Below are 23,565 nucleotides of genomic sequence, written 5' to 3' on the forward strand. Positions count from 1 at the left end.
AGGAGGCCTCAAATACTGTTAATTAGACAAAATGAGAAGACAGAGAAAATCTTGCAGGCAAAGGAGCAAGATAAAAACCCACAAGACCAAATAAATGAAGAGGAAATAGGCAAACTACCTGAAAAAGAATTCAGAGTAATGATAGTAAAGATGATCCAGAATCTCAGAAATAGAATAAAGAAAATACAAGAAACATTTAACAAGGACCTAGACGAACTAAAGAGCAAACAAACAGTGATGAACAACACAATAACTCAAATTAAAAATACTCTGGAAGGAATCAATAGCAGAATAACTGAGGCAGAAGAATGGATAAGTGACCTGGAAGATAAAATAGTGGAAATAACTGCCACAGAGTAGAAGAAGAAAGAATGAAAAGGATGGAGGTCAGTCTCAGAGACCTCTGGGACAACATTAAGCACACCAACCTTCGAATTATAGGAGTCTCAGAAGAAGAAGAAAAAAAGAAATGGTCTGAGAATATATTTGAAGCGATTATAGTTGAAAACTTCCCCAACATGGGAAGGGAAATAATCAAGTTCAGGAAGCACACAGAGTCCCATAGAGGACAAACTCAAGGAGAAACATGCCAAAACACATATTAATCAAACTAACAAAAATTAAACACACAAAAAAATATTAAAAGCAGTAATGGAAAAATAACATACAAGGGAATCCCCATAAGGTTAACAGCTGATCTTTCAGCAGAAACTCTACAAGCCAGAAGGGAGTGATGAAAGGGAAAAACCTGCAACCAAGATTACTCTACCCAGCAAGGATCTCATTCAGGTTTGATGGAGAAATCGAAAGCTGTACAAATAAGCAAAATTTAAGAGAATTCAGCAGCACCAAAACAGCTTTACAACATAATGCTAAAGGAACTTCTCTAGGCAGGAAACAAAAGAGAAGGAAAAGACCTACAAAAACAAACAAAAACAATTAAGAAAATGGTAATAGGAACATACATATCAATAATTACCTTAAATGTAAATGGATTAAAGGCTCCAACCAAAAGACACAGCCTGAGTGAATGGATACAAAAACAAGACCCGTATATATGCTGTTGACAGGAGACCCAATTCAAAACTAGGGACACATACAGACTGAAAGTGAGGGGATGGAAAAAGATATGCCATGCAAATGGAAATCAAAAGAAAGCTGGAGTAACAATACTCATATCAGACAAAATAGACTTTAAAATAAAGACTATTACAAGAGAAAAGGAAGGACACTACATAATGACCAAGGGATCAATCCAAGAAGAAGATCTAACAATTGTAAATATTTATGCACCCAACGTGGAGCACCTCAATACATAAGTCAAATGCTAACAGCCATAAAAGGGGAAATCGACAGTAACACAATAATAGTAGGGGACTTTAACACCCCACTTACACCAATGGACAGATCATCCAAACAGAAAATAAATAAGGAAACACAAACATTAAATGACACATTAGAGCAGATGGACTTAATTGATATTTATAGGACATTCCATCCAAAAACAACAGAATACACTCTCTTTTCAAGTGCACACAGAACATTCTCCAGGATAGATCATATCTTGGGTCACAAATCAAGTCTTGGTAAATTTAAGAAAATTGAAATCATATCAAGCATCTTTTCCAACCACAACACTGTGAGACTAGATATCAATTACAGTAAAAAACTGTAAAAAATACAAACACATGGAGGCTAAACAATATGCTACTAAACAACCAAGAGGTCACTGAAGAGATCAAAGAAGAAATGAAAAAATACCTAGAGGACTTCCCTGGTGGTACAGTGGTTGAGAGTCTGCCTGCTAATGCAGGGGATGCGGGTTCGTGCCCCAGTTTGGGAGGATCCCACATGCCGCAGGATGGCTGGGCCCATGAGCCATGGCCACTGGACCTGTGCATCCAGAGCCTGTGCTCCGCGGCGGGAGAGGCCGCAGCGGTGAGAGGCCCATGTACCGCAAAAAAAAAAAACCTAGAAACAAATGACAATGAAAACTTGATGATCCAAAACCTATGGGATGCAGCAAAAGCAGTTCTAAGTGGTAAGTTTATAGCAGTACAATCCTACCTCAACAAACAAGAAACATCTCAAACAACCTAACTTTACACTTAAAGCAATTAGAGAAAGAAGAACAACAACAACAACAAAACCCAAAGTTAGCAGAAAGAAAGAAATCATAGAGATCAGAGCAGAAATAAATGAAAAAGAAATGAAGGAAACAATAGCAAAGATCAATAAAACTAAAAGCTGGTTCTTTGAGAAGATAAACAAATTGATAAACCATTAGCCAGACTCATCAGGAAAAAAAGGGAGAAGACTCAAATCAACAGAATTAGAAATGAAAAAGGAGAAGTAACAACTGACACTGCAGAAATACAATGGATCATGAGAGACTACTACAAGCAACTATTTGCCAATAAAATGGACAACCTAGAAGAAATGGACAAATTCTTAGAAAAGTATAATCTTCCAAGACCAAACCAGGAAGAAATAGAAAATATGAATAGACCAATCACAAGCACTGAAATTGAAACTGTGATTAAAAATCTTCCAAAAAAAAAAAAAATCTTCCAACAAACAAAGCCCAGGACCAGATGACTTCACAGGCGTATTCTATCAAACATTTAGAGAAGAGCTAACACCTATCCTTCTGAAACTCTTCCAAAATATATCAGAGGGAAGAATACTCCCTAACTTATTTTACGAGGCCACCATCACCCTGATACCAAAACCAGACAAAGATGTCACAAAAAAAGAAAATAACAGGCCAATATCACTGATGAACATAGATGCAAAAATCGTCAACAAAATACTAGCAAACAGAATCCAACAGCACATTAAAAGGATCAGACCCATGATCAAGTGGAGTTCACCCCAGGAATACAAGGATTCTTCAATGTATGCAAATCAATCAACGTGATACACCATATTAACAATTTGAAGGATAAAAACCATATGATCATCTCAGTAGATGCAGAAAAAGCTTTTGACAAAATTCAACACTCATTTATGATAAAACCTCTCCAGAAAGTCGGTATAGAGGGAACCTACCTCAACATAATAAAAGCCATATATGACAAACCCACAGGCAACATCATTCTCAATGGTGAAAAACTGAAAGCATTTCCTCTAAGATCAGGAAAAAGACAAAGGTGCCCACTCTCATCATTATTATTCAACATAATTTTGGAAGTTTTAGCCACAGCAATCAGAGAAGAAAAAGATGTAAAAGGAATCCAGATTGGAAGAGAAGAAGTAAAACTGTCACTGTTTGTAGGTCACATGATATTATACATAGAAAATCCTAAAGATACCACCAGAAAACTACTAGAGCTAATCAATGAATTTGGTAAAGTAGCAGGATACAAAATTAATGCAGAAAAATCTCTTGCATTCCTATACACTAATGATGAAAAATCTGAAAGAGAAATTAAGAAAACACTCCCATTTACCACTGCAACAAAAAGAATAAAATACCTAGGAATAAACCTACCTAAGGAGACAAAAGACCTGTATGCAGAAAATTATAAGACGCTGATGAAAGAAATGAAGATGATACAAACAGGTGGAGAGATTTACCTTGTTTTTGGATTGGAAGATTCAACACTGTGAAAATGACTATACTACCCAAAGCAATCTACAGATTCAATGCAAGCCCGATCAAATTACCCATGGCATGTTTCACAGAACTAGAACAAAAATTTTACAATTTGTATGGAAACACAAAAGACCCCAAATAACCAAAGCAATCTTGAGAAAGAAAAATGGAGCTTGGAGGAATCAGGCTCCCTGACTTCAGACTATACTACCAAGCTACAGTAATCAAGACAGTATGGTACTGGCACAAAAACAGAAATATCAATAATTGGAACAGGATAGAAAGCCCAGAGGTAAACCCTCACACATGTGGTCACCTTATCTTTGACCAAGGAGGCAAGAATATACAAAGGAGAAAAGACAGCCTCTTCAATACGTGGTGCTGGGAAAACTGGACAGCTACATGTAAAAGAACGAAATCAGAACACTTCCTAACACCATACACAAAAATAAACTCAAAATGGATTAAAGACCTAAATGTACGGCCAGACACTATCAAACTCTTAGAGGAAAACATAGGCAAAACACTCTATGACCTAAATCATAGCAGGATCCCTTTTTACCCACTTCCTAGAGTAATGGAAATAAAAACAAAAATAAACAAATGGGGGCTTCCCTGGTGGCACAGTGGTTGAGAGTCCGCCTGCCAATGCAGGGGACATGGGTTCGTGCCCCGGTCCAGGAAGATCCCACATGCTGTGGAACAGCTAGGCCCGCGAGCCGTGGCCGCTGAGCCTATGCATCCAGAGCCTGTGCTCCGCAACGGGAGAGGCCACAACAGTGAGAGGCCCGCGTACCGCAAAAAATTAAAAAAATAAACAAATGGGACCTAATGAAACTTTAAAACTCTTGCACAGCAAAGGAAACCATAAACAAGATGAAAAGACCACCCTCAGTATGGGAGAAAATGTTTGCAAATAAAGCAACTGACAAAGCTTTAATCTTCAAAATATAAAGCAACTCATGCAGCTCAATATAAAAAAAAACCAACCCAATCCAAAAATCGACGGAAGACCTAAATAGACATTTCTCCAAAGAAGACATACAGATGGCCAACAGGCGCATGAAGATATGTTCAACACTGCTAATTATTAGAGAAATGCAAATCAAAACCACAATGAGGTATCACCTCACACTGGTCAGAATGGCCATCATCAAAAAATCTAGAAACAGGGGCTTCCCTGGTGGTGCAGTGGTTAAGAATCCACCTGCCAATCCAGGATACACGGGTTCGAGCCCTGGTCCAGGAAGATCCCACATGTCGTGGAGCAACTAAGCCCATGCGCCACAACTACAGAGACTGCATCTAGAGCTCACGAGCCACAACTACTGAGCCTGCATGCCATAACTACTGAAGCCCGCACACCTAGAGCCTGTGTTCTGCAACAAGAGAAGCCACAACAATGAGAAGCCCGCGCAACAAAACGAGGAGTAGCTCCCGCGCGCCGCAACTAGAGAAAGCCTGCGTGCAGCAACAAAGACCCAACACAGCCAAAAATAAATAAATAATTTTTTTAAAAATCTATAAACAATAAATGCTGGAGAGGGTGTGGAGAAAAGGGAACACTCTTGCACTGTTGGTGGGCATGTAAACTGATACAGCCATTATTGAGAACAGTATGGAGGTTCCTTAAAAAACGAAAAATAGAACTACCATATGACCCAGCAATCCCACTACTGGGCATATACCCTGAGAAAACCATAATCAAAAAGAGCCATGTACCACAATGTTCATTGCAGCTCTATTTGCAATAGGCAGGACATGGAAGCAACCTAAATGTCCATTGACAGATGAATGGATAAAGAAGATGTGGCACATATATATAATGGAATATTGCTTAGCCATAAAAAGGAATGAAATTGAGTCATTTGTAGCGAGGTGGATGGACCTAGTATCTGTCATACAGAGTGAAGTAAGTCAGAAAGAGAAAAACAAATATTGCATGCTAACGCATATATATGGAATCTAAAAAACCAGTACCGATGTACCTAGTGGAGGGCAGGAATAAAGACGCAGATGTAGAGAATGGACTTGAGAACACAGCGGGGGAAGGGTAAGCTGGGACGAAGCGAGAGAGTAACATTGACATATATACACTACCAAATGTAAAATCAATGGCTAGTGGGAAGCTGCTGCATAGCACAGGGAGATCAGCTCAATGCTTTGCAACGACTTAGAAGGGTGGGATAGGGAGAGTGGGAGGGAGGCTCAAGAGGGAGGGGATATGGGGAGGTATATATGCATATCACTGTTTCACTTTGTTGTACAGCAGAAGCTGGCACAGCATCATGGAGCAATTATACTCCAATAAAGATGTAAAAAAAAATCCTTGTCAGTTGGCTGATCATTTTTGTGGTGGTGAGTATTGCTATTCTGATGAGCTGGTGGCAATACTCTTTCCCGACTTCTCCAAGGCCCTGCCTCTAGATGTTGGTGTGCTCCCAGCTTCAATCTGGTCCTCTCCCCTTCAGCATCCCCCCTGTCCTAAGTGATCTCATCCAGTTCCATGGTTTTAAATATCATCCATATGCAGTTGACTCTCAAATTTATATCTGTGGACTTGGCCTTCAGATGTGTATCCTCCTGTCTACTTGACGTCTCCACTTGTGCGTTTAATAGCCTCTCAGAATTAGGTGTCCAAAAACACACCTCATTTTTAAAAAAATTAATTAATTAATTAATTATTTTTGGTTGCATTGGGTCGGTTGCTGTGCACGGGCTTTCTCTAGTTGCGGTAAGCAGGGGCCACTCTTCTTTGTGGTGTGTGGGCTTCTCATTGTGGTGGCTTCTCTTGTTGGGGAGCACGGGCTCTAGGCACGCAGGCTTCAGTAGTTGTGGCATGCAGGCTTCAGTAGTTGTGGCTCGTGGGCTCTAGAGCGCAGGCTCAGTAGTTGTGGCTCATGGGCTTAGTTGCTCCGTGGCGTGTGGGATCTTCCCGGACCAGGGCTCGAACCTGTGTCCCCTGCATTGGCAGGTGGGTTCTTAACCACTGCGCCACCAGGGAAGCCCACACACCTCATGTTTTAAAAATTTATTTTATTGAAGTATAGTTGAATTACAATGTTTTATTAATTTCTACTGTACAGCAAAGTGATTCAGTTTTATATATATATATATATATATATATATATTCTTTTTCATATTCTTTTCCTTTATGGGAACTGAATATATATCCTTATGCTATACAGTAGGACCTTGTTGTTTATCATTCTGTATATAATAGTTTGCATCTGCTAGTCCTCAACTCCCACTCCATCCCTCCCCCACCCCCTCTCCCCCTTGGCAACCGTAAGTCTGTTCTCTATGTGAATCTGTTTCTGTTTCATAGATAAGTTCATTTGTGTCATTTTTTTTTAGATTCTGCATATAAGCAATATCATATGATCTTTGTCTTTCTCTGACTTACTTCACTTAGTATGATAATTTCTAGGTCAATCCATGTTGCTGCAAATGACATTGTTTTATTCTTTTTTATGGCTGAGTAGTATCCCATTGTATATACGTACCACATCTTCTTTACCCATTCATCTGTCAATGGACATTTAAGCTGCAAAAACATACGTCTTGACTGCAAACCTTTTCCTCAAGTCTTCCCTGCCTCGCTCAGTAAATGGCAGCATCTTTCAGCCACTTCTCAATTCAAAATCTCAAGAGTCATTCTTAATGCCTCTGCCTCCGCCCGTTCCCACATGTTGGATTTGTCTTCAGAATACATCCTCAATCAACTCACTCGATTTACGCAGCCCAGCCATGTCTCTTTTTTTTGCGGTATGCGGGCCTCTCACTGTTGCGGCCTCTCCCGCTGCGGAGCACAGGCTCCGGACGCGCAGGCTCGGCGGCCATGGCTCACGGGCCCAGCCGCTCTGCGGCATGTGAGATCTTCCCGGACCGGGGCACGACCCGCGTCCCCTGCATCGGCAGGCGGACTCCCAACCACTGCGCCACCAGGGAAGCCCCTCAGCCATGTCTGTTGCTAGGGCCCCTGTGACAGCCTCCTAACTAGAGTTCCTGCTCCCCCTGTTGCCTTCATGGCCATCCCTTTTCCACAGAGCAGCCATGGTCATCTTTTAAAAATACCAAATGGATCTTGCTATTCCTCAGCTTCAATCCCTCCAGTGGCTTCTCATCACATTTATAATAAAATCCAAACTCTTTCCTGTGGCGTCCAGGCCCCACATTATCTGATATGTGACCATGGTCATTTCAATACCCCGTCCTCCCTATTCACTCTCTGGCCATCTCAAGGGCTGTCCAGCCAGCTCCCTGCTCAGGGTCTGTGCCATCCGGATCACTCTTCCCTTCAGCGTGTGGCTGCCCCACACCTCCTCATCAAATCTCAGCTCACATGTCATATCCACAGAGAGCCCTCTCCATCTCCCGTCTGAGGCAGCCTCCACCCTCCAGCCTCTTTATTTGGTTTTCCTATGTTTTTTGTTGCTCATCATGGCAATTATCATTATCACTAACTGCAACTATTTTGTTTACTTATGTATGTAACTTTTTTTCCTGTCTTCCCTTAGACTATAAACCACAATGAAGGCAGGAATTTTGTCTTATTTGTTCACTGCTGGGTCTTCATTGCCAGAGGCCATCACATAACAGATGCTCAGTAAATATTTGTCAACTAAATAGTCTTTAAAAGAGAAGAAAAAACTTATTTTCAGAATTTTAAGTTTATTTTGCAGAGTAAAGCCCCAATAAAAGTCTTTTTTCATTATTTAATGCGAAATTTTGGTTTCCTTTATAAGTGGGTTTATTTAAGTGGCCTTTTCCTCTACCAGTTATCTTTGAATAATGAAGATCTCCTGTCTTGCGTGTTTCCTTCCTTGGCTAGACTAATAAACTTGTGGAATAAGGAAGGGAGGGCAAGGCTGACATAATTTGTTCTTTTTTTTTTTTTTTTTTTTTTTTTTTTTTTGCGGTCCGCGGGCCTCTCATTGTTGTGGCCTCTCCCGTTGCGGAGCACAGGCTCTGGACGCGCAGGCTCAGCGGCCATGGCTCACGGGTCCAGCCGCTCCGTGGCATGTGGGATCTTCCCGGACCGGGGCACAAACCCGTGTCCCCTGCATCGGCAGGCGGACTCTCAACCACTGCACCACCAGGGAAGCCCATAATTTGTTCTTGGTTAACCCAAGCTAGATCAGTGATCTATCATTTTTCTTCTGGGGCACAGAAATGACCTTTCCCTTTAAAATCCATTCTAGAATCATGCCTGCAGTCTGTTATACTCACTGTTTTGCAGTGTATGGAACCCTCTTTCTTTTTAATGGAACACTTTTTTCTGTCTCCATGATTCTGGCACCATTTAAAATATCTGCAGGTCCTTTAAGACCACAGATAAGCATTGAAAGTTTCTTTCCTGGGTTCTCTAAGTACTCTGGCCTATAGTTCATCTGGGTCAAGACACTTGAGCTTAATTCAATTTAGGACACAAATAAAGATTCTCATTAGAGGGGAGCAGCCACAGTGCAAGACAATTTGGCAATACTATGTACCGATGTCACCAAGTCACAGAATTAAACAGATGCTTTGTGATCTGGAGGCCGTGATCCCTTTCAAAGAACTGGATTCTATAGCTCCTTGAGTTCTGAGAACCAGTCATCTGGAGGCGAAAAGCATTGTTGAAGGGTTTGAGGTCTGCTTTAAAGTTCTCTTCCCTCTTGCCACATGCCGTGGTCCTTTGGAGTTGGTAGGAAGTGAAGGGAGGGTGGGAGGAAGGCAGAGGGAACCTGCACCTCCTCGTCACCTTACAGCGTCGCCTTAGTGCCAGGGTGTGGCCTGTGAGACTGAGCAGGTCGGCCTCCAGGGCTCTGAGGCTAACATATCCTTTCCAGAGGGTCAGCCACTCCTCCCATCTCTGGACTCTCGCCAAATAGAGAAGTGTGAATTTTCTTGTATTGCCTGGATTTTAACTGCTGCCTCAAATTTACAGAGCACTGTGCCAGCCAGACAACACATGCCCTCCAGTCTGATCTAGCCAGGAGCTCCCAATTTGCCACCTCTGACCTAAGGCAGCAGCTAAAGATGGCAGGGTGGCCAGGAGAAGATGCTGATGTCTATTTCCTCAGCCACTGCCACCAGGATGTGGTGTGAATGCAGATCCACTCTTCCTTAGTCCGGAAGAGCAGTTCCTATTTTATAGGGGTTAACAAGCAGATGCAAATAATTTTTAAAAAATCCTTGTTGCAGGGAATTTTCATTTAAATGGCATTGAAGTTTGACAGGAAGAGCCTTAATTTCACAGGAAGGAATCCCGTGATTGCTTCCTTGGGGCACAAGTTTGGTGGGGACGTGTCTCCCCAAGTAGGAAGACCCTATGACTTTGTCATCTCCATGTTTGGGGCCCTCAAATTGGCACCTGGAATTGTGCATACATGTCGGAGGTGCTTAAAAACGTATTGAATTCATTTTGCTGACCACTTTCAGCTTGCAGATTTCACTTTTAAAAACATTTTAAAAAATCTCTTGTGTAAAATACCTGGTTCCCTCAGGTCTAAGCCATGGGGCAGAGGAAGAGAAGACAGAGGAAGCACCATGAATTAAAGTTTTGTCAGGGGACTTCCCTGGTGGTCCAGTGGATAAGACTCCGAGCTCCCAGTGCAGCTCCCCTGGTCGGGGAACTAGATCCCGCATGAATGCCACAACTAAGAGTCCACATGCTACAACTAAAAGATCCCATGTGCTGCAACTAAGACCTGGTGCAGCCAAAATAAAAAATTAATAAACAAATATTTTAAAAATATAAAATAAAGTTTCATCATGTGCCAGTAATTCAGTAAATACCATTTTATTTAATCTCCACCTCTCTGATTGGGAGGCACTGGTGTGATTACCCTTATTGTACAGGCAAGGATACTAATGTTCAGCTTGTCTAAAGTCAGCTCATCAATGGTTCAGCTGGGATTTGAACCCAGTTAAGATATCATTTTTGTCATTGCAGCTCTCCAGAAGCCCCACCAAAAGAAGAAATTTCCACTGCACCTCTGTTTCCTGGAGGCCCCCAGTGTCAGAAATGAAACCGGCGTGATCCTTGCAGACCAGCTGAGCAGGACCCCACTTGCTATGGTAGGGAAGCGTATGGAGGCCACAGGAAAGGTCTTCCAAAGAGTTTTGCTCAACCCTTGGGTAACCTGGATCCCTATTTCCAAGTACAACAGGTAGTCGAACTGTCAGGGTTTCCCCTTTAAAATCTGTATGTTCTAAAAAAAATGATAATTTATTATCTTCCCAGCCCAAACTTCTATAGCATAGGTCCCAACTAATGGTGTCATCAAGTCCCTCAAACTGGAAAGTTTGGAATCATCTTTGACTCTCCGTCCTTCCCTCCCTCCCTCCCTTCCTCCAGATCTTACCAATCACCAGCTTCCATGTAGTCTCAGGTCCATTCCCATCTTTCTATCCCTTGATTCAGGGATGGATCATCGCTCCCTGGAATTATTTTAACAGCCCCTCCCTCACTCCCTTACGCCCGCCCTTCCCGTTTGATCCAGCTTAGATCCCATGAGCCACCATTAAATCCCTACACCTGCTGTCACCCGCGATTCCCTCACCCCTCTTCCCCACCACTGTGGGAACCCAACGTAATCCCAGCCCTGGTGAGATCTCGCGTTCTTACTACTTTCCACCTGTATCCTGACGCTGAAGTTGGGTAGGCAAAACCATTCATCCTGTGATGAGTGGTCTCATTGAGAATCTCCAGCCACAGATGGGTCCTCAGTGCAGCCTGACAATTATAATATATTCCCCTGGGCACTCACTTCCCAGCTCTCCTGGATAGCCATTCACACCTCTCCTCTAACCTCCAGGGTTTCTCCAATGCCCCCCATGCCCCCCTTATTCACAGCCGATGACCTTGCTCACAATTTCACTGAGAAAAGGGCAGTAACCAGAAGAGGCATCCTCATCTCCCAGCCTAACTATCTTACTTTCTCTCCCACCAAGCTCCTGGGACCCCCTACACATGCTTCAGGCGCTGGAGTGCTCCTCCCCAAAGGGACGTGGGGTTTGCTCTCTCATTTCTTTGGGGTCTTGACTCAAAGTGCCCTTCTCAGGAAGCCTTCTCCATAACCACAGCAGCACCCCTCTTTCTCTGTCCATCCCCTACTTGGCCCTTGGCCCTGATCACCCTGACCTATTATACATTTATCTCCATGACAGCAGGGAGGTAGTGTCTTTTGTTCATAGTGATACCTTGGCCTCTGGTATAGTGTCTAAAACATATTAAGTACTCAGTTAATATTTGTTGGATGAATAATGTCTAAAACATATTAAGTACTCAGTTAATATTTGTTGGATGAATAAATGGACAAACGAGTGAACAGCATCTCATTGTCTATGGTCTGTAGTTCAAAGGTTGAGCCTGTCACTCAAGGCCCTTGAGGACCTGCCCCAGACTCTACTTTAGGCTTCATCCCCTGCCCCTTCCACTTCCCACTGTCCCTCCTGGGTTCCAAGTTGAGATGGTCTCTCTCTCTGCTATTCCTGACCGGTCCACCCCCTCCATGATTTCCCCATGTTATTGCCTATCTGGGAAGCCCTTTCTTTCTTTCTTTGGCAAAATCCTCCTCCCTTGTTTGAGGAAATTCTGTTTATTATTCAAGGCCCAGTGTCATCTTCTCCATAAAACCACACTGGCCCTTGCCGGCAGAAGATGGGATGACCTCTGTGTCCCCACAGAATGTGACACAGCCGTTTACAGCAGCCAGGAGGGAAAGGGCTGCTCCTCCAGGCAGGTGAATGGCCAGCACTAGCCCTCATTCTGCCCTGAACTCCATCCAAACTCCCTGAGGTCAGCAGACCTCCTTACTTCCTCTCAGACCTCCACTCCTGGGTGTTCATAAGTTTGGGGGAAAAGGTCACGTTTCTCTTTTCACAAAAAAGGCCGAGAACATTTTAAACACAGTTGGAGACCCTCTCTTCACCCGAAGAGAGGAATGTGAGGTCCCTTGAACATGGCAGGATTTTCTTTGTGTGTTTATTAAATAAACCCAAGTTTCTTTCCACACCTATGGAAATAGAAACATCCCCAAACACTCACTCCAACTGGGGGACTAAATAAGGAGAGGGTCTCCCTTTGCTGGACACTTGCTTGCTTTATAATTCAGGCAGGAGGAGGCTTGGATGATAAATGTACGACACCAGTGAGGAGGTGGGGTTACAAAAGGAGAGGTTGACATTAATCCCATGAAAGAAACGAGATCATGACAAATAAGGACCTAATATAGAGAAATATGTAAACCCAGGCTCATCCTGCCAGATACCTTTTTCCTCCTTCTTTCTAAATGTCAGCCCACTGTGCTCTGTGGCAACTGGGACAGCACAGAGGCTGTGATTTTCGTCAAGGAAGATTTTCAGCTTGAGGAAGTGGAGGGGCAGGGAACAAACACACATATTTCCCCCCAGTTTAATCAAACTACAAGGAGATAGTAAAAATAAATTGAACAGTGTGGACAAAGAATGCTGCAGCTATCAAGTCATCAGCCCTGCTGGCGAACCCTGAGGGGATTCGGGATGGAGAAAACCAGGATACTGGCCCTAGATAGTTACGATGCACATCTAAGGAATAATTTCAATAAGCCCAGGCGCTTGCATCTTCACACGTAGAAAATCATGAAAATCATTAACTTGAGATGTCTGTTTTTGTGATTAGCAGTCATCTTTTGATGTTTGGCTACATGTTCCCCCCCACCCCCAGCAAAAACTTTTAAATGTCCTGGCTTCCCCCACCTCTTCGGAGCAGTTCCTTCAGAGCTGCCTGAGAGGCTGCCTCCAGGGCTATAGTCCTCAGGACGTTCCCCAAATAAAACATAACGCGCAACTTTTAGGCTGTGCCTTGTTCTCCAGTGGACAACAGGGAGTATGTCTCCTAGTAAAGCAGTCCTCAGGATTCTGCTAAGACGTCGGCCATCCCCACTTTGCCCACATCACGCACCATGTGATCAGGCTGCCAAAAATCACAGCTCTGGTACAGGTGTGCCCCCCACCACTCGGGACCCCCCAAAGCCTGGCAAGCAGAGGCGTGTTCTTGGAAACCACATCACACACAAGGCACTAAAAAGCTGACTGTTTCTCCAAAGGGGCAATGTTATAACTGGGTGATGAATTCTTCACAGGAATTGACAAAATATAAATCCCAGGAAATAACCATAATGATCTCAATCACTTAAATTATTAAATTATATTTAAAGTCTTTTGAAATGGGCAAAAATGTACTGTGCCCCAAATACTCCACCAATGGGGTCTTGGGAGGGGTGAAGAATCTTTTGAGTGAAGGAGGCAGTGGAACATTTATGGAAATAAAAAAGGATAACTCAAACTGGAGGACATGTTTCCTCTGGCTCAGTGGTTCTCAAACCTTTTGTTGCCAGTACTTCTTTATATTTTTTTAAGCCATTGAAGATCTCAAAGAGCTGTTTTTTATGTGGTTGCATCTACAGGTGGTTACTGTGTAGAAATTAAAACAATTTTAAAAACTTTTAAAATTAATTCATCTAAAAATAACAACACATTGACTACATGTGAACATAAATATCATAATTTTATGAAAAATAACTCATTTCCAAAATGAAAAATAAAATTGTTTCCAAAACGAAACAAATAGTGAGAAGGGCATTGTTTTACATTTTTGCACGTCTCTTTAACGGGTGGCTTTAGCAAGACGAAGCTGGATTCTCGTATCTTCTGCATTCAGTCTGTTGTATCATGTGTAATGTAACTTCTGGGAAACTCCAGTGAATACTTGTAAGAGAATGAGAGTGGGAAAAGCAAGTCTTGTCTAGTATTTGTCTAAAACTAGTTTTGATCTCATGGGCATCCTGAAAGTTCTCAGAGACCTTCAGAGGTCTCCAGCCCATCCTTGAGAACCACTCACCTAGGTCAGTATGGCAGCTAAACTAAATACTAAGCGTTTGCTTGGGTTGCGAGCCACTTACATGGCTTGCCTTCTTAGTATGTGAGGTAGTCAGAAGTGTAAGATTGCCCCATTTCCTGCCCCCTGCTGTACGTATTCCTGTAAAATGTGGGAGCTTGTAAATATGATGGGACCATCACCACCATGATTAGGTTGTGGATATGGCACAGTTGACTTTATTCTGTGTGGACCTGAGCTAATCAAGTGAAACCTGAAAAGGGACTGGGCTTTTCCTGAAGAGTAGATTGTAGTGTGAGATGGACTCAACCCAAGGAAATTCTCTGCTGCTGGCTTTGAAGATGGAGGGGGTCATGGGGCAAGGAATTTGGGTTGGCCCTTGGCTGACAGCAAGGAAATGGGAACCTTAGTCCTACAACCACAAGGAACTGAATTCAGCCAGCAACCTGAATGAGCTTGGAAGGACTTTTTCCTCAGAGCCTTCGGAAAGGAATGCAGCCTGATCAACACCCTGATTCAGTCTGGGAGACTCTGAGCAGAGAAGCTAGTCACACCCTGCCTCAACGTCAGGCCTACAGAACTGTGAGGTAATGAACAAGTGCCGTTTTTTTTTTTTTTTTTTTTTTTTTTTTTTGCGGTACGTGGGCCTCTCACTGATGTGGCCCCTCCGGCTACGGAGCACAGGCTCCGGACATGCAGGCTCAGCGACCATGGCTCACAGGCCCCGCCGCTCCGCGGCATGTGGGATCTTCCTGGACCGGGGCACGAACCCGCATCCCCTGCATCGGCAGGCGGAATCCCAACGACTGCGCCACCAGGGAAGCCCCACAAGTGCTGTTTTAAGCCAATAAATTTGTGGTAGTTTGTTACACAGCAAAAGAAAATTAATACAGTATGCACTATTTTAAATTTATTTTAGAATTACACAAATAATCATAAATACATCCTCCTTGTAAGAAATGAAAACATTATCGAGAGATTAAAAGTTCCCTTTGACATGCCCAACCCCATCCTAGCCAATCTTGGGCCCCTTCATACTGCCTTTTCCAGGGCTAGCCACTCTTTGTTGGGTATGAATCTTCCTTCCAGACCCTTTTGTATGCATTGATGTGCATATGTATGTGTCAGTAGAAATATATAGTACTGCTGTGGTTCATTTATTTTCCTTATTTTAACTTTAGAACATCATGCTATAGCTGGCCCAGGTCTTCTAAAAATAAAACAACAAAAGTCTACAGTGATGTTCAGTGTTCAGGAGCAGTTGCCCTATATCCCATAAAGGCTATTTTTTTTTTTTTTTCCGGTACGCGGGCCTCTCACTGTTGCGGCCTCTCCCGTTGCGGAGCACAGGCTCCAGACGCACAGGCTCAGCGGCCATGGCTCACGGGCCCAGCCGCTCCGCGGCATGTGGGATCTTCCCGGACCAGGGCACGAACCCGTGTCCCCTGCATCGGCAGGCAGACTCTCAACCACGGCACCACCAGGGAAGCCCGGCATTTTTTTTAAAAGAGACTACATTTTATTTATGTATTTATTATTATTATTATTGGCTGTGTTGGGTGTTCGTTGCTGCACGGGGGCTTTCTCTAGCTGTGGTGATCAGGGGCTACTCTTCTTTGCAGTTCACGGGCTTCTCTTGTTGCGGAGCATGGGCTCTAGGCACGTGCGCTTCAGTAGTTGCAGCATGCAGACTCAGTAGTTGTGGCGCACGGACTTAGTTGCTCCTTGGCATGTGGGATCTTCCCGGACCAGGGATCAAAACCGTGTCTCCTGCATTGGCAGGCAGATTCTTAACCACTGCACCATAAGGGAAGTCCCCCCATAAAGGCATTTTGAACCACCCTATTGCTCTTAGATCTAAGCTTAAACCTTAATGTAATTTGGAAGCTATTGTTTGAATGGTGATGATGAGGTTCCATCACTTGGGAAGCATTTAGAATCAGGGCTGACCTCACTTGTTTTCAACCTCTGTCTCAGTTTGTGACTCTTAATGGCCATCTTGACCCTGCCTTCATCCATCACTGGAAAATGAAAAGCAACTATGGCTTTAGCAGGGAATTTGAGAACATCTCACAAAGAATTGCTGACTCTCACTTGATTTAAAGAACAGTGAACAGGTGTGACCTGTTCAGAACCAAACCCATGGTGTACACCTGTGTTATCTCCAGGAGACAAGGAAGCTCCTGTGATGGTGGACCACAGTGCCAGAGTGTGTAGGGTGGAACCTTGCCCAAGGAGTAACCCCCCCAACTTAGCTTTTGATAAAACCATCATAAGCAGGTTTCCCAAGGTTGGCTTTAATGACAGGCTCTCGGAAAGAAGCTCCTTTCTCAAGCAAGTCTGCCCTCCGAACTCACAGAGCCCACAGGCCACAAGCTTCTGTGTAGTAAGTGTGTACGCTCTGCATTTTTGTAGTGAAGGAGACATTAGCAATGGCCAGTGGCAATGCCCTTGCCTGCTTTGCTAAGGTCATCTGACCACCTGCTCTCCTGACATCATAGTGGCCCTGGCATTTCATAAAAGCACAAACATTCCCCTTATTCTTTGGCTTTTTGTGATGTTGAATTTGCCAGGCAAGTTCTGGCTCTCCGCTTGTTCAGGGTGGGCAGGAAACCTCACCAGTTCATAAATCCTTGGATGGCGCGTGCCCATGAACAGGGGTTACACTCGCATCCCCTTGAGAAGGGTGTACTGGCAGGCACCCGCTCACTCTCGCACATCCCTGATCAATGGATTTTCCATGCTTCCTGCCTCTTCAGGTAGGACCATCCTGCAACTGTGAAAGCACAGGAGCTTGTGTATGGAGCTCTGCTCAATGGGGGCCGCAGCCTTTGGGCAAGGAATCCACGCAAGGAGCTGCAGCTGACTCCCTTCTTTGTTCTTTTGTGTCTATGTGAGCATATGTTTCAGTTCCCTTTTCTGGGGAAATCTTCAGGTACACACATTTCCCCAGGTTAACCCAAGGGGACAAAAGTGCTTTGAGTGTACACGGGGATTTGAGTGAGTCTTGGGACTGGTCCAGGGTCACTGAGTACAAGCTTCTAAAGGTGCCTTCAGATGGTGGGAATACCCCAAACTTTCCTTGCATGCAGTCAATTGCCTTAACAGAGGAGGGAGGGAGAGAAAAGCACCCTGACACCAGGCGGCCGACGTTCGGTAAATTGTGATCTAGTCGGGCTGCTATGGTAAAGGGGGGTGAGGGCTCCCCCGTTTCACCACCCTAACGCGTTCCGGGAGTGAGGTTTTGTGACGGAGCCCCGGCTATCCCGGCCGGCCGGCCGGCCAGGTCTAGAGTCGGGGCCGCGCAGAGCCGGCGGGCTGGGGGCGGAGCGGGCGGCGCTGCGCTGACGGCCGCGGCGGAGAGGGGGCGACCGCGCCCACTTCCTCCTGAGCTGGGCCCGGGAACCCGCGGCGGCGAGCGGCGCCTTCTGAGCTCGCCGGGCGGTGGCCAGACGGCTCCGGCCCAGTCTGCGGCCGCCACCCCCGCGCTTCCAAGTCCGCCGCTCGCATGGACGCGGCGCCGAAGCGGAGCCGTCCGGAGGAGCCGGCCGAGCTGCAGCCGCCAGCCCGGGACTCGGAGGAGGAGGAGGAGGGGATGGAGCCGGGGCTGGAGGAGGAGGAAGAGGTGGACCCCCGGATCCAGGTAGGGCGCGCGGGGGTGCACAAGGACCCCGGCATCTGCACTGAGCCCGCCTCGCAGCCGCCTCCCCCAACCCCCCCCCCCCCCAACCGGTGCCTGCGCCCGGGGGAGGTGGCAGCGTTAAGTCCGGGGCTGGAGGAGAGGGTCTGAGTACCCGGTTTCCCCCAGTTCCTGGGAGGCTGCGGTGCCCGCGTGGACGCAGCCTGACTCTATCGCCGGGATTCCCCGGCAGGATCCGGGGGTCGCAGCAGCGTGCCCAGCGCTGCGGGCGGTTGCGCAACAAAGAGGAAAGGGGGCGGGGGCGCCACGCCGGCGTCTGGGTACCCGGCCGGGCTCGCGGCGCCGCGGGCTTTGCACAACCTCCGGGCTCCGGGAGCCGGGCGGGCCGCTTAGGCGCGGGCTCCCGGCGCGGTGGGCGTCGTCGGCCCCTGCAGGTGGGCGGCCACCCGTGCCTGGGGGTCAGAACCTCCTGCTGGCAGAGGTGCCCGGCCTGAGCCATCTCCCTTCTCCTCTGATTCATTGTTAGCAAACCGAAGGGCTTATTGTCACCACTGGCTCAGCTCTCCGCTTGGCCTCAAACGGTTTAAAACCCAGCTTTCCCTCCGTATGAGGTCGGGTGTGAACAGAAATCTGGGACAAGCGGTGCGCATAGCTGACGCGCGAGAAGGCAAGAGGGTTGGCCCGGTTCCTCTGCCTCCATTTCTCTGGGAGATGATTAAAAACGATTTCTAAGCCGAGATCTCGGAGTGACAGCTTAACCTCTTCACCCTCCAAGCAGAAAGCACAGCACATCGCTTTCGAAGACCCGTGTTTCTACCCTTTCCATAAAGATTTTTTTTTTTTAATATTGCTTTTCAGCATGCGCTGCAGTTTCTGGAGACTTAATTGGTTTTTCAGCGCGCAGATCAATTAAAAGCTCATTTAACTCAGCTGTTGCATTTAAATGAATTGTTATGGCAGGTTAGCAAGATAAAAATCAGGTGGAAAAATCTTTGCATTAGGAATTCTGTTAAATAAAATCAGTTCGGGCTACTCAATTTTGTTTTCTTGGTAGGGGAATTCTGTTCACAAGGTCCTTTGTTTGCTGAGTAAAATGAGTTAACTTCACGCTGGGCACTTTTTTTTTTTTTTTTTTTACAAAATGTCAGTGTGTGAATGTTTATTTAAAGGATCAGGATTAAAGCTAGTTTTAGTTGTTTGTTTTGTAAAACAGCCAGGTAGGTTGAATAACTAGCAGTTTGAAAAAAACTTTTCATTCCTACAGAAAAATACTCAACCATGGATGAGATAATGCCAGAATTGTATCCTTGATTTAAATTATTTCATTGGGTTTATACTTTAGGCTTGGCTTTGTTTTCTTTTATTATCTTTTCTGCAAAATCCTTGCTCTAAAGCAGAAAGCATTGTTTTGATTCAGCCTCTAAACCATTTGTAACAGGTGGGTTTACCTGAAGGCACATACCTGGAATAAATAATTGACCTTCTAAGAAAAGACAAATTCCTAGGACCTTAAAGTCATTTTCAGAAAGGCCACCATCAAGAAAAAGGTTTCAGAAATGCTGACATTCATTTGTTCTTCCAGCCAAGGCTCAACTGTTTTCCTTGAGAATTACCACTGACTCCTTCCTCTTCCTACAAAGTGTGCCAGAGTAATTTGCAGGTACTGGGGCTGAGTCATACTGGCAACAAAAGACAAACCCCTGAATCTTTTTTCTCTCCCTTTTCTTCATCAGGGAGAGCTGGAGAAGTTAAATCAATCCACGGATGATATCAACAGACGGGAGACTGAACTTGAGGTACGGAAAGCTGGGTCTCTTTTCTCAGTGAAGTGGCGTCTGTCCCGCTGACACCAGGCTGGTTCATTTTGTTTTAATAGCTGGAGGGTGGTTGCTGGCATTCCCTCCTCGAAGTTGAGCAACAGCCTACTGCCTGACAGAATAAATTACACCACTGAGGCCAGCTTGTGGGTGGAACACGTGTGGATCCAGTTTCACGTGGTTTTCATCATGGAAACTCCGAGGGGCCCAAACCAAGGGCATTACACACGCTTAAGCCCTAAAGTTAATGTGTCTGTGGAAGAGTTAAAAGGACTGAGGGGAAAAGTAGCTGTGCTCTTTAATGGACAAGAATGAATGAGCTCACAAAATCTTTTAAATATTTTAGGGCAGCTCCTTACACTGGTACTCGGAAATATTGTGTGTTTCCTCAGAAAGACTTAGACTTGTTTGACTTTCCGGCCCTAATCATTCACCCCCCTTCCACTCCCCTGCTTTTTTTATCTTTATTGTCTGCTGGTGCGTAGAATATGATGATCTTAATGGTACCGAAAAGCTGTTTAGACTGGGAAGGGCTTTCCTGCTGGGAAGAATCTTGGGAGCCGAGAACTTGATTTGAATTTCATGAGCATCTTCCAACCTGAGTGTAAACAGATTAGCATTCTTCACAGCTCCCACTTAGTCCGCATCCCTTTTCAGCACCGGTTGGTTTTACCATCCATCAGATTTGAACAACCCCCGCTTCTGTCTGAGAGCTGTGGGAGGACCCGTTTCTGTAGCAGGAGGAATGGCAGGGAAGGTCAGCGGAAGGGGCAGGACACCGCTGGTCCCTAGAGTGAGGGGGTGGGAGATAGGAATGTAATCTTACCAGCAACACCCTGGCAACCTTGATTTCTGCCTGCATGTCCAGGCCCTGGAGGTATAGTGGCCCAGAGGGTTAAAGCTAGTTTTCTGAGCTGTGTGTGAAGTGTTCTTGCTCTGTTCTGATTCCAGGTGTCTATGAACACTCTTCTCCCCCAGGTGAAGTACAATCTGTGTGTTTAAATTTTTTTCACTTACGATGAATCAAGTCTCTTCGTTGGGCAATTGAAATCTCTCAGAATCTCGCGTTTGTAATACATCCAACAACAAAACCCCTACCATTTCTGTCAGGATTTGGCATTTCCAAAGTGCTTTTACAAGCTTTATCTCCTTCCTGCCTGTCACAGCAGGCCAGAGCTGCGCTGTCCAGGATGGCAGCCTTTTGCCACATGTGGCTATTTGAATTTAAACTTAAATTAATTACAATTAAATAAGATGAAATTTCACTTCCTCAGTCACAGTAGCCACGTTTCGAGGGCCCAGTAGGTACTGTATTGGACAGATCAGAGAAGACTCCCATCACCATAGAAAGTTCTACTGGACGGCGTGGGCCTGGCAGGTAGGGACCGGCAGGGACCACCTCTTCTCCCGGGGAGGACACGGAAGCACGGCGTCCTCACAGTTCAGCGACATGGCGGAGCCTGGTCATTTTCCAGGTCCCCTCCAGCTCTCCTATTCTATCCCAAATATGAACAAACAACTTAGAAATGGTTTTTTTTTTTTTTGCAAAGTACTGGTTTATTCATTCAACACATACCTGTAGGCCTGCTCGATGCTGGCCCCTGTTCTGGCGGTGCTCCCCTTCTGAGGGCACAATTGTTTCATCTCTTAACTCTTTCTCCTTGATTTCTGAGCCCTCTGTCGGAACACACTTAGGTCTTTGTGTGTCACGGGAAGCCACGGGACGGGTGTTTCCTGCCTGCCTCTGGAGAGTATTAGGCAGTAGCCTAGAGAGGTGATCAGGGCTGGCCTGTGTCACTGGCTGCCCTTTCCATGGCATTATTATAACCCAGCTGGACTCAGACAGCTATAGTGCCGAGCTCTGTACGTCATGAAAACTTCCTAGCAGCCATGCTCAAAAGCAACAGGAAACAGGTGAAGTTAATTTTAATCTAGTTCCTTTAACCCAGAATGTCCAAGATGCAATCATTTCAACATGGAATCAATACAATCACGAATGAGATGTTTTACGTATATTTTTGTACCAAGTCTTGGAAATCTTGTGCATCTGTTACACCTAGAGCACATCTCACTTTGGACCAGCCGCGTTTCAAGTGCACAGGAGGTGCACGTGGCCCTGGGCCATAGTGGGCGTCTAATCTGTGGGGTTTCAGCCTCCGTGCAGGCTCTCTGGACGCTTGTCATGCCCCCAGAACCTGCCAGGGACCTTGTGGCCGTGTGTGTGGTGGGCTGTGTCCCTTCAGGCAAGCACTGGCCACCCACCTTGTGTTGGGCACTGTGGCCCCTGCGGATACAGGCAGATATGGGTACAAGACAGAGGCTTTGCCTCCGGGAGTTGACGTTTCAGGTGGGGGTGAGGCGTGGAGGGTTCGCTAGTACTTACTGATTGTGATGAGTCCAGTAGGAGAGTGATGTGACAGAGGAGTCTCCAGAAGACACCTGAGCAGAAGCCTGCCGAGCGAGGGAGCCGGTGTGTGGAGTGGCAGATGGAGAGAGCAGTGGGGATGATGGCGGGGGGCGGGGAGGGGGAATGCCAGAGGACGCGGGTCAGGAAGCAGCCACCTTACTATATGGTCAGTTGTCCTTATTCGCGGTAGTTTTCACTAAGGTCGCCGTGAACCTTGAATTAGTGGATACTGAGCCGTGGCTCCCAAGGGAGATGTTGTGACCAGCGGCTTTCGGGAACTTAAACCTCATTAGGCTCCTGTGAGCCTCTGGTCCCAACACCTTCATCCACTGATCAGTATGTAACCGTGTGTTATGTGTGTTTCTGTTTAAAGACAGCTTACTTAATGTGTCTTGTTGGTTGAACTTGGCCCTCAGCACCATGGCTCAGCCTGATCGAAGCTCATTTAACACGTGTTTTCTCCATAATGCTCACCACAGCTTTCCTGGGCTCAGGACACTAGCCAGCACTTCAGCGCTAGGCTTGGGGGCTGTTTTAAACAGCCAAATCACCAACACAAAGCACAGAAGTGCAGAAAGCCTGGCACTAAATGGACTGTGTAAAGGATGTTTGTTTACAGCATGAGAGCTGGACCAGGGTGGAGGGCGTCTGTTCATCCTCCCTGGAAGCAGGCACGTCAGGCTACTGGAGTTTCTTGCCACTCTGTGCGGGTCCACAGATGATTGTGGAGCAGCACAGTATTGATTTTGGAATCAGTTTTAGTGAGTAGGCAGATTCACAGATTTGGGATCCACAAATAATGAGGACTGACTGTATATAATTCGTAGCCACTAGGGGAGGGTCTTTTGCTGTCTGCATTTCCTTTCCTTTGCTTTTTGATTTTGGTCCGCAGGGCCCAACACCCCTCCTGACTTTGAGTGATTAAAGCAGATTGGTGACCCCAATGTTCATAGCACTATTTACAATATCCAAGATAGGGAAGCAACCTAAGTGTTCATTGATAGATGAATGGATAAAGAAGATGTGGTACATATATACAGTGGAATATTACTCAGCCATAAAAAATGAAATAATGCCATTTACAGCAACATGGATAGACTTGAAGGACATTATGCTAAGTGAAATAAGGCAGACAAACACTGTATAATAGTGCTTATATGTGGAATCTAAAAAAATACAATCAACTAGTGAATATAACATAAAAGAAACGACTCACAGATATAGAGAACAAACTAG

The 23,565-nt window shown here is 45.5% G+C and overlaps 1 protein-coding gene across 2 annotated transcripts in view; it reads left to right on the forward strand.

Moving 5' to 3' along the window:
• The first annotated feature begins 17,783 nt into the window (after positions 1-17,783).
• The window catches only part of SH3BP5 (SH3 domain binding protein 5), a 78,585-nt gene continuing 72,803 nt past the window's right edge, over positions 17,784-23,565 (forward strand). Inside the window, exons 1-2 of one of the 2 annotated variants that reach the window (XM_004271948.4) lie at positions 17,784-18,108; positions 19,839-19,901. In XM_004271948.4, coding sequence (XP_004271996.1) covers positions 17,974-18,108; positions 19,839-19,901 — 198 coding nt within the window. In that variant the 5' untranslated portion in view covers positions 17,784-17,973. Of the gene's footprint in view, positions 18,109-18,468; positions 18,540-19,838; positions 19,902-23,565 lie in introns of those variants that run through there. The other variant, XM_049710201.1, reaches the window with a different exon arrangement.

The sequence above is a fragment of the Orcinus orca genome, chromosome 5 (genome assembly GCF_937001465.1).
Source record: "Orcinus orca chromosome 5, mOrcOrc1.1, whole genome shotgun sequence".
Classification (NCBI taxonomy): domain Eukaryota; kingdom Metazoa; phylum Chordata; class Mammalia; order Artiodactyla; family Delphinidae; genus Orcinus; species Orcinus orca.